General features: G+C 38.6%; 2 protein-coding genes across 4 annotated transcripts in view; one reads left to right on the top strand and one right to left on the bottom strand.

Moving 5' to 3' along the window:
* ccdc61 (coiled-coil domain containing 61) overlaps positions 1-11,557 on the bottom strand; it is a 111,954-nt gene that overhangs the window by 23,090 nt on the left and 77,307 nt on the right. The window lies entirely within an intron of this gene.
* Positions 915-5,758, top strand: rtn2b (reticulon 2b). 2 transcript variants are annotated; one of them, XM_061055521.1, is made up of 7 exons: positions 915-1,051; positions 2,186-2,393; positions 2,515-2,653; positions 2,791-2,860; positions 3,069-3,115; positions 3,427-3,485; positions 3,603-5,758. In XM_061055521.1, exons 1-7 carry the CDS (start codon positions 1,039-1,041, stop codon positions 3,730-3,732), a joined length of 666 nt encoding a protein of 221 aa, XP_060911504.1. In that variant the 5' UTR covers positions 915-1,038; the 3' UTR covers positions 3,733-5,758. The 2 variants fall into 2 exon arrangements, with proteins under 2 accessions (XP_060911504.1, XP_060911505.1); XM_061055522.1 differs by lacking the exon at positions 915-1,051 and adding an exon at positions 1,156-1,310.

Genomic DNA, 11,557 nt, shown 5'->3' with positions numbered 1-11,557 from the left:
ACCACGATCACATCACCACTCTCTGTATTTCTCCACAAACAAAAATGTTGTATCGTCATGCTTCTGTGATCAAGCGGGGGAAAAAATGCCTGAGAGAGCTTGTTGTACCTGTTTCCATGGTGGCTGTGGGCTTGGAGGTATAGTGGGGTAACCCTCCTATGAGCTTTATTGAACTTTATTGCTCAAGAAGGCATAGCCTCCAGTGCTTGAATGTGTGAGAATTGTTAGCTGATTACTGATCTTGCATGACACTTGCGCGTGAATGTGTGAAAGGCGAGTGTGACAGTTACCATTTGTACAATCATTTTTCTGCATTGCACAGAACACATAAACCAGCCATGTGGGAATAGCTACCTCTAAGGTAATGTCAAAAACAAAAAGGGTCGGATTCAAAATGCATCTTGCAGCTTGAGACTCTGAGGTGTGAGTGGTTCCCGGTTTAATTCTAAACAACTCTTAAAGTGTCATCAGAGAAATTAAAATGATTCTTGAACCCTGCAGAAAGAAGGCCTTTGTACCTGAGGCATGCTTTTAAAATAATACAAATGAAGCAATTCTGTCATTTTTCTATTAGGGTACAGTGTTTTTCTAAAGCTTCATTAAAGATTCATTAGTCAATCATGAATGCTGTGGCATACACAAGGAGCGTGCAGACAGTGGTGTTCTTCTTCCTGATTGACCCTGACTTGTTGAAATTTGAAATAAAAAACCTGTTTCTTTCTCTGACCTGGCTGCATGTGAGGACTCTAGGTGCAGGTCAGCCACCAACTGGCTGAGGAACCCTGAGAGTCTCTGAAAGTACATGCTGATGTCTCAGGTTCCCAATTTGAGTGTCTGTGTGTGCTTGTGTGTATGTGTGCGTGTGTGTGAGTGTGTGTGTTCCAAACAGAATCCAAACAGGGGGTATCCAATACGGGATAAAATTAGGCCAGCCAGGCCTTATACTGCTGACCAGGCTGTGTGGCCAAAAAAAGCCTTGAGTTGAAGCCGACAGTGGAAGTGAAGGAGGAGAGGAGAGCGGGCAGGACTGCAGCTGAAATGGCAAACAAATGTAAGGAAATGAACACAGACAGCTTTAAGTAAGGATAATTAGAAGAGACAGAGAGTTGGTCAGAGTGCAGCTGTAGATTTATTTTTTCCTCTCGGCTGGGCAGGTGTGAATGCTGACAGGATGAGCAGTCTAGCACTGAGTGCAGCATGTCTCTCATTCTGTGGACAGATGGAAGGACTTGGACTCGACTAAATGAGACCCTAATGTTGACGGAATAATGCTTGGTTCATTCTTTAAAGTCCAATAAGATAAGATTGATGTGTGTTTTCAATGTGAGAGCTATTTTGATTATCTATTCTTGTTGTTGTTTGAATGAGTGTTGGGTTATGGTCATGCCATGCTTGGGAAATGACTTCATAGGTGTACTATAGCAACACAAGTATGAGTAGCTCTTATTTACCTCGAGTGTGCAGTCCAAGTTTGCAATATTAAAAAAAAACATATAAAATATTACCATGGAAAGCTGATTATGGAAGCTTGTTTACTTGTGTGTTCATGGATGACTAATGTATGTGTGTAACATTACTGAGTGTTTGATTTAATCAGTAAATTATCTTGAGATTCACACTAGATGCAAAGAGTCTAATGTGATGTTTGAGAGATTGGCATATCATAGTGTGACTCATCATTTAATTGTTCCTTGATTTATTATTCATTCAGAAATGTGAATTATTAAAAGCAGTGCATAAGTTCAGAGACTTCTATTCCTGAAATATATTCTTTTACTGCGAGAAAATAGTCTGATATAAGATGCAGCTGCCTTGAATTTATATTGAAGGCGAGATTTATGCTGTATGCTAAAACTGTTAAAATCAAGTGGGGATTTTTTTCCCCTCTGTTAAGTGCTGAACTTTGTCCTTTTACTTTTCTGTCATGCCGTGTGTCATATAGTCATTGTGATTTAAATAAGATGATGCAGAAATGAGCTGCTTGATAAAAACACTGCTTCGCTGGGAGATCATTCAGAATAAAAACTATTGTTATTAGAATAAAAAACTACATTCAATATAATGTTATCGAACATGGAGGAACCTTACTTAACTGAGATTGACTGAGAATGAATAAAACGATCATTAATCGTTCCCCTCTGTCAATCGTAAATTCATTCTGAACTGTGTTTATCATATTGTCCAGTTGTGGATCTGGTGTATTGGCGGAACATGAGGAGGACCGGTGTGGTGTTCACGGGGCTGGTGATCGCTCTGGCCAGCGTGTTCCAGCTTAGTGCCATCACGGTGCTCTCACACGTCTGTCTTGGTGTCATGAGTGTCACCTTCTTCCTCCGCCTCTACTATAAACTGCTGGAGATGCTGCGCTGGAACCCTGGTGTGCACCCCTTCCAGTGAGTCTGTCTACAATGAGTAAGAAATCACAGGAATATTTTCAAACAAGAAGCTGCCACTGAACACGTCTGCACTTTTACTCTCAGTGACTCTACAGTATATGTGTGTCCCTCCCTGCAGGTCTTACCTGGATAATGACAGCTCTTTGACAGAAAAGGAGACAGTGATGCTGGTGGAGGAGTTGGTGCTGCTGATTGCATTCGCCATCACAGAGATCAAACGCCTGCTTTTCATCGAGAGCGTTATCGACTCAATTAAGGTCTGATTTTGATGATGGAATATTGACAGATACAATATAGTGTGATTTTGATTCACAATAGGATCAGCAGTCAACACTTTTACGCATTTATTTTAAAATTATTACTGCAACATGTGTGCATCTGCTCTTTATTTTAGTTTGTTGTACTCCTGTATCTGTTGACCTATGTTGGCGTCCTTACCAGTGGACTGACTTTGGTGATAACAGGTAATTTCTCCTTCCCAAAAAAAACTATTTTCCAATTCTCATGCCTTTAATATATATATAAGATTTAACTGAGTTTCCTAAACCAAAACTAACCCCTCATTCTGCAGATACATGTTGCTATACTATCATAATCATATGATAGTATAGCAACATGTATCATATGATAATACTATCATAACATTTTTCCTCTTTTGTCTTTTTTTCACAGCTGTAATTGCAGCTTTCTCCATTCCTCTTCTGTACAAAAAGCAGAAGGTGAGTGTTACGTCCTGACTGGGCTGTGTTCTGTTTTGCTCTCCCTCACCATGTCTGTGCTGCAGGTCTGCCACACCTCTGAGAGCTCTCCCAGATACTTTTTTATTTTAATTTGACTGTGTGTTAAACAGAGAAACTATAGACATGTTATAGTGGGAAAGAAACCGATGAAAATGTACACAATTCAAATAGTGATTTCACTAGTGATCAGGAAGAATGTAAGGTCTTTTTTTCTGGAGGGAAATAAGAAAAACCATATATGATACACTAATGCCGTGGTTACACTGACCTTTCTGTCGTTTCTGTCACAGTTGCGGATAAGGAGGATGGTAAGAGGGGTCAAAGCTTTTGTTAAAAGAATCAAAAACATGTAAGTAACCCACTCATCGTCTGCCCCTCTTTTATTTGCTCTTAATATCATACTAATGTGTATGTTAAATTAACAGATTTTCTTTTGACTTGTCATACTGTGTCTGGTTTGATGCAGGTTCCTTGGTCTGATAGAATCAGTAAGACCTTCCTCTGCCCCTGAACCCGCTGCTAAACCTGCACCAGTAGCTGCACCAGCACCACCAGCTGCTGCACCTGCCACAAAACAGAAAGCCAAGTCCAAGTAACTTGTTTGCACCTTAAAGCACCCATAAATTTGGGATTTGGAAAATGTTTCGAATGGTTCATCCTTTGTGGGGCCGCTGGAGGGGCCACTCATTTCCATTTCTCCACCATGATGTTTGTTTACGGGAGCACAGTTTAATGTTTCCTGACAGCTGAAACAAAGCTGCCATTCACCCCAGAAGAGAGAGTGAGAGTGGAGTGAGAGTGTATGAGCTGAAGAATTGTATCTACTGACATGCTTTCTATGGGCTGTGTTTCATGAAACCAGTCACACCGCCGTGTACTCCAAACAGGGACAGCACAGAATAACAATGTTTTTTTTCTTTAATAACAGGTCTATTTTTAAATAACTGGTGAGCACTGTGTTCCTGTTAAGCTGCAAAATTATTCATAACCATGCAGGGAAGCGTTATTTCTTTCATTATTTAGCACTAAGCATTTTAAGCTGGATACAATCAAACTGACATCAACATCACCTGCAATTATGAACAGTAACTGTTTTGGGCTTGTTATGTTACTTAACTAAAATAAGTATTAGCAAAAGCTTTCTAAGCAGCAACTACTCAGAAATATAATAAGACTTATATGACAAATAAGACTCTGCTGATAATGCTAATTAGATTTAAAAAGGTACAAACAGTGACTTCCTGTCGCGTTTAGCGAAGTAAGGCTACAGCGGGATACAAAATGTCCAAACAAACTTAGACGTCCTGAAGTAGCTAAAACGGTTTCTTTTGTTTGTGATACGAAAATACACTGAGAATACAATAAGAGTAGCAGCTTTCAGCACTTATACTGTTTGTCAAACATGCATAAACAGACGCGTTTTGAGTTGTTAAAAAAAAAAAAATAGCTAGCTAACTTGCAATTAGCTGACAGGGAGCTCGCCTAGCATTCAATTGGAGTCCTGTGTTTGGACGACTGACTAAGTGTTTGTCAAATGTTCTCTCGTTTCACACGTTTTCCACTGTTTTCTTTTGTGACCAAGGACTTCTTAGGGACATATCACTCTCTTTATCTGCTAAATTCTCACTTTCTGCTCACAAGTTAGTTGCCAACTGTGTCTTTCTGCTGTTCTGTGCTGAACAGGTAGTGTGGAGTTAGATTTTTTAAAGTTTTAGCTGAAAATAATGTTTACTGCATCTGAAAATAACGCTTTCGAGTGCTGAGAGTAAAACACAGAGAAGTGTTGGTTAAGTACTCTTTTAACAAAAAGTAGTCCTAATCTGTTGTCAATGCAAAAACATTGATTATAGCTGATTAAATCTCGTCTGGAGTTATCTCTTCTCAAGTTGTGTTTCAAAACGTTAACGCAACAATGGGTAGTTTATTGTTACATTTACATGAGTTTGTATTCCTCGTTCATTTGAGCCTAAATCTTTACTTACCGCAAAGTTAAGACTTATGCAGGGGTGGCCTGAAGTGTGATGTGTGCACAAACTTGCACAAATAAATATCAATTATTAACCCTTTTTAACTTCACCAACCATATCTACTTTTATAACACGAGCTAACGGCAACATTAGCTTACGTCACAATTTAAGTAGGCTACTTAAAAAAGTGCATGCAAACTCCTGCACTGTCTAACTTGCAATATTTTGGTCCTGACACATTGTCGGTTAATTTATGCAAGTAAAACAATGTTCATTACTTTCCAATGCACATTGTTTTATGAAAAAGATGTGCACATTTTTTTTGGTACAATTTAAAGTACAAAAAAAAAGAATGCTGAAGCGATATGTAAAAAAAAAAAAAACAGCCTTTACAAAAGAAACCTTATAGTTGGCTTTAACATAGTGTAAATCCTGCCTCTGACAGGGCAAATAACCAATCCCAGTTTTGGATTTGGGAAGTGGCACATGGGCTGCCCAATCAAGTTTCTGGGGGGGGGGGCAGTCACCCCTCTGGTAACGCCCCTGGCTACACTGTCTTGGTTGCATAACTGTGTGAACCAGTCCAACAATAATCTGTCTTTAGAGGACAATAAAGTAGATAAAATGACAATCTTTTATTGCCAATTGTAAGAAAGGCAATACAACTTCATCAACTGACAAGCAGACTAGCTGGTTACTTATATAACAAATTGAGAAACAAAAAGGGTCACATGCTCAAGTTGAAGGGGCATGTCTTTCCAAACTAACAAACTGAAGTATAAGATAACCTACTACTGACAGCTTGTAAAGAGAAAGTGCTTGAAGGGCAGTTTACAAGGAGATGAAGGTCAACAACCATTACTAAAATATCCACTTGAGAAAGCTTTAAATAAAATATTCAAGAATTTCATGGAAGTGTCAACATCTTGGGTGTAGAATTAAACATGGAGGTTACATCTTCAGCAACAGGAAAATTACATTTGACTCCAAACAAGTGTTTTATATTGTTGTTGTCAGTCCACACAATAAACAACAACACAAAAAGTAGGTAACTATACATTTTATTTAATTGAATGAGGATAGGATGTGATAAAATCTTCAATCCTGTTCACATGTAAAGTTTTACCTTGTCAAACCTGAGCCAATAAAATTGCAAGCAGCTGTTTTAATGCAGCTGTTTGGCTGCCAGCTGCTGTTAGCATATCATATTGATGCTAGTGAACATGTGAACATGTGGTGCTCTCTAGTGGCCGGTGTTTCAGTTCTTACAACACTGCTGCATTCATACTAACATGTCTTAATGAACTACAAGTTATTAAGTGTATTTTGATACTGTAAACCTCACACACCAGCTCAAAGGACATGCAAACAGGGCTTTGGTAGTTTCTTACCTATATGGTGCCATTTACATCTGCAGATAGTTGTTGTTTTTGTTTGATTATAAATAGATGTATTGTGGACAATTTGGGAAAACTGGTCCATCAAGTTTTTTCCATTCAACCGTTTACTTCAGTAACACTAAATGTTGCATAAATATAAAAGCACCATATAACTTTTACTGCCCGGGTTTGCTGTCGATACAGAGTTGGCTTCTGTGACTTGTTTTTCAAGGTGCGTCACTTACCTGTAAAACGTGCAGAAAAATAAAACTGTAATCATGATTCAGTTGAGACTTATGAGGTTGAACTTCATGTTTTTTCTCCTGACTTTTATCTTTTGTTATAGTTTGCCTTTTGTCTAAACTTATTTATTATTTTGTATCATCGTTTACTATTCTTATGTCCTGCCCCAATAAAAGGTGATTTACGAAAAGTGAAGACGAGTTAGCTCTGTTCCTACATTATCATAATCACCTCTAGCTTGTTACCTGTGTTCCCTTTATAAAGACCTTTGTGAAAGAAGCTGTTTTGACCAGTAATCAGTTCTTTTAACAATGTTACCATTGAAGAAACATGTACTTAACCAGGAGCCTGAAACTGAAGCAGCTTTTTGTAAATCAGCCATCATGTCCTTTAACTTTACGACACGATGATTTAACTTCTGAGAAAATTTAACATAACCCAATTAAGGCAAACTAATAAAAACTCCCCATAGAGTTGAATAAACAGGAGATCAAAAGACTATCGTTTTGTGAAAATCTCAACAGCAAAGGGTCACTCAAGCGACAAATATGAAAACACGAAAAACAGAAATGAGTGTCGATCTATCTGACGTCACCAGTCCATCAACGCTGATTCACTGTGGCGGAGCGAATTTGTCGCTGAAGTTGAACATATTTTGAACTCACGCGAAGCCGAATTTCACGTCCATTTCCTCGCGCGACAGGTCCATCGCGCCACACAACGCAATTTCGCATCATTCCATTGACTTTCTATGTACTTTTGTAGCGCGACAAATTAGATTTGCGTTTGGTGTGTACATTGGTACACAATGTTTTTTTTTGTGAGATTATCAATTTAAATCAATCATTTTAGTTTTTGGTTTAGAAATGGAAATTAAAACTGGTTTTCAAATTTTTTGTGACTATAAATTATATAGCGGCCAAATTGAACCTAATTCTGGGGGTTTTGAGATTGATTTACCTTTACAGATAAGGATCCACATTTATTAAACCAAAATATGACTTGATGAATATGGGCCCTGACACTATTGAGGGTCACTAACCATAACCTATGAGCAGGAGCATAAGCAGGAGTAGGAGTGCATGAGCAGGATAGCACAGATGACCTTCCAGAATGAGCTGCTCGATGTTTCAGCTGCAGACAGAAACAAACCAAATGTTTAGAGCTTGATAATAGATCAAATATATACATGAAACGTTTCTTCTATTTATCAACTGATTAAGGGTTAGAGGGGGTACTTACTATTGTCATAATTATTTCATAAAGGGATGCACCTGCTCCCTCCAACAACATGAACAAGGTGCTTCCTGAGTTGTCATAGATTCGTAAGTCAAAGTCTGGTTTGTCACCTCACAGGGGTCCCGTCATGAAATTGCCAGTCATGAAGGTTTTGGATGCAACGGATCTTTTATAACAATTTTCCCTTTGATTCGCTGAAAAAAGGACAAAGACATGGAGGTAAAATCATTAGTGACACTCTTTTAAATAGAAATGATGTACTACCACTTAAAAAAAAAGACATGTCATTACTCAGCAACAATATACAACACTTAATAGATGCTTTCATGAAGCTAAATTAATTCAATTACATTTAGTTTCAAAAATGTTTGATGACAAACCCGAGGTCAAACAGGGATTTGCAACAAGTTCATATGTCAAGTGTGAAGTTTGAGACTTTTACTTACTTTTCACTTCTTTTTTTTCTTCTTCTAGATTGTGAAGGAAACGGCTTTAAAATCTTCAAGCTTGAAGAAATGTTTCCTTAATCAGATGTATCCAAAATTTGAACTGACATACTGTAAATGGAAAAAGTCTTACTGTTGTGCTGGCCTGTGTTCAGAAATAGTGAATGCTTCTCTGAGATCTCTGCTGGTGGCAGAAAGGTCTGAGTATCATTGGACAATTCGTAATTCATCGGTGATCCGATACAAATTAACCCTACTTCCTTCTTTTGGATGCCTTTGAGGTGACAAACCTCATCGGCTCTGGCAAAAAGAAACATAAAATCACGTCTATGTTCATGCAACTTGGGGAAATGTAATCCGCCTAGGCTTCTACATAACCAATAGGGAAGCGCATTGCATTCACCAAAGAAAAAAAAAGGACACATTATAGGCTATTTATTCATGTTCCCCCCGTTTTATGGGGTATGTAAATGTATACACCATGATGTGACATGGCTTTCTGTCCCTTACTTGTTTATCATTCTTCATGCAGTGATACAACTCAGCAGCTCTTGTTTACGCACACATCAAGGGGTTTGTGAGAGAGCTAAACGTAATCAAATAAATGAAATACGTCAAATCATCTTTTAAGACAGAGCAGAATGATTAAATATTACCCTTGAGTTTTGAGTTTGATCTGTTATTTCTAACAACTTCAGAACAGTTCAGGACAGTGCGCGCCAGAGTTACTTTCATAATTTTCGCGCAGGCTGGTCTCACTCGTTAATTTACGAGATTATTCTTTTTAACACGGCCCTAATCATCCGTCGTTATATTTGACCAATTTCATCGCCAAATAGCCTTATTTGTAATTGAAAATCGGCTCAGTATTAAAAGTAGTTGAAGTTATCTCTTAATATTGCTCTCTTCACGGATTATTGCATGGAGAAGGATAAAGCCAGCTAACCTATGGCATAGATACATGCAGCAGGTGATTTAATAACTTACCTCGCACTGGGATATAACTAACCTGCAACTCTAAATCTGTTATAAAAGCCATCGGCCTGGCCAAATACTTTTTGTAATAGATATTCAACGCGCGTGTGGTTGCCAGGTATTTGACAAACAAGCCAAACAGTCCAATATCAAAAGGTAAAAATAAAGGCATTTCCGTTATTTTTGCACTCCCTTTAGAGTTCAACAGCATACTTAATGGTCCACTATCACTCCCTGTGCACTGTTCAGCTGGTTAGCCATTAACATCAGCCTTGCAGTTCGGCGTGGGAATATTGGACCTGGCAACCCCGATGTACCGACGGTAATCTTCAGATCGAAAAAAGAATAATGCGGGCGAATATAATTAAATCACATTAAACGTTTCAATCTGTTGTGATCTCAACTCACTGAAGAAAAGGCTTACAATTTGATACATGTATATTTCATTGTTTTTATTTCCATATGGATCAGGCTGCTACGAGCTGGATGGCCTGGCCACGATCTACATATACGACGTTTTGGGCATTGTATTGAAGTATATGGGGCGACCCTCCGCGTCTATAATAGACGCCAAAGGGAAACCCCTTGCGTCGATCATCACTGACGCTAAGGGGTCCTGACCGATCATCAATATATGACGAGCTGGGGATGAGACTGTTGACGTTTACCATCGGGGGCTGTAATAACATGTTCATCCACTAGGTGTCACTCTAAGAAAGTATCAGCTGTGCCCCTTCAGGAGAAGATGGAGAGGCTCGGCTGATCACCCACTGATGTGCCGGAATAAAAGAATCCAGACAAACATGTCAACCATCACTTCAGTGTCAAAATATCAAAAGCTCTTCCTCCTCAAACACATACACTGTATCATCTACACAAACTGTTTGTAGTTATGAAAAGTCCCTGGAGCCAGAATCACAGTGGATACAATGTGACTGTGACCTTGAGATGAATTCCTCTCAAAAAGCCTCCACACGTCAATTCAAACTCTCTGAAATCTTCAAGGACTTCTTCTTGTTTCCACATGTGGATGTGGTGACTCAGAGCTCCCATCTCCTACACTGTTTACTTTTACAAGGTTACTGAACACCTTCATTTGGAGATTTTTTATTCAAGAGTGAGAACAGATCTTTGTATCTACTGACACCACATTCTTAAGATGGTGAATTCTTAGAACAACATGCTTTTTATTTTACAGCAAAAGAAAATGACAGGGAATGGAAATCTAGTAAAGCTACAGCAGACTTCATACTGTAAGAGACAATTCCCCCCAAAATGTCAATATGGCACTTCAAACTGTTAGTCCTCCAGATCTTCAAAATAAAAATCACACATGGTATTTACAGAAGTATTGATTGTACAATTCCCTTTAACTTTAAAAAATAGTGAATACGTGACTTGCCACAAGTCTTACACTAACTTTTTTAAAGTTGACACTATATAAAAGGAGTGACATTAGTAATGCTTTATATTAGTTTCCCTGATTAGTAGAAGTTATAACTCTACATCATTATATTGACACAGGCTACATTTACACAACTACAAATCTGCAGCTTCTGCTGCCAAAAAGCATTTTGTCATGACGTTAAAACAGCAAATAACAGAACTGGGACAGAAACACCTTAATTAATGCCTTCATGGTCCGTGTGGCAGTTAGTACATTTGGTCTCAGTGGACCTAAGCAGTTTCAGATCTGTCATGGTTTATTCTGATGATATGTCTGAGGATAGAGTCTTATATGTTGGTACTCTCGAACAGAGGAGAAAGGAAAATAGGCTTTGTGTACTTATGATAACTATGACCTTCAGTTTGATTATTCCAGCATCCACGCTTGTCCAGCGGACAGGCTGATTAGAGGGCAGTGAGTATCCTACCTCATGTAAAACACTAAATATCGATTAATACAGTATATTTAAGGAATAAAGGGAGTCCATTTTTTTCCCATTCATTAGATGAGATGCTGGATACAACTCTCATGTCTGTACTGGACATTTTAAGCTCGAGACAGCAGGCAGCTAGCTAAGCTTAGTACAAAAAGAGGGAGCAGGGGAAACAACATGCTTGGCTCTGTCTCAGGGTTAAAAAGTGTAAAATGTGTCCCAATACTAGTACCAACAAAGCTTACCAATTAATAAGACAGGCTTAAACGTGTAATCGTGCCTCACACCTTAT

The sequence above is a fragment of the Labrus mixtus genome, chromosome 14 (assembly GCF_963584025.1).
Source record: "Labrus mixtus chromosome 14, fLabMix1.1, whole genome shotgun sequence".
NCBI lineage: Eukaryota > Metazoa > Chordata > Actinopteri > Labriformes > Labridae > Labrus > Labrus mixtus.
This window is presented reverse-complemented; position numbering and strand designations above follow the sequence as displayed.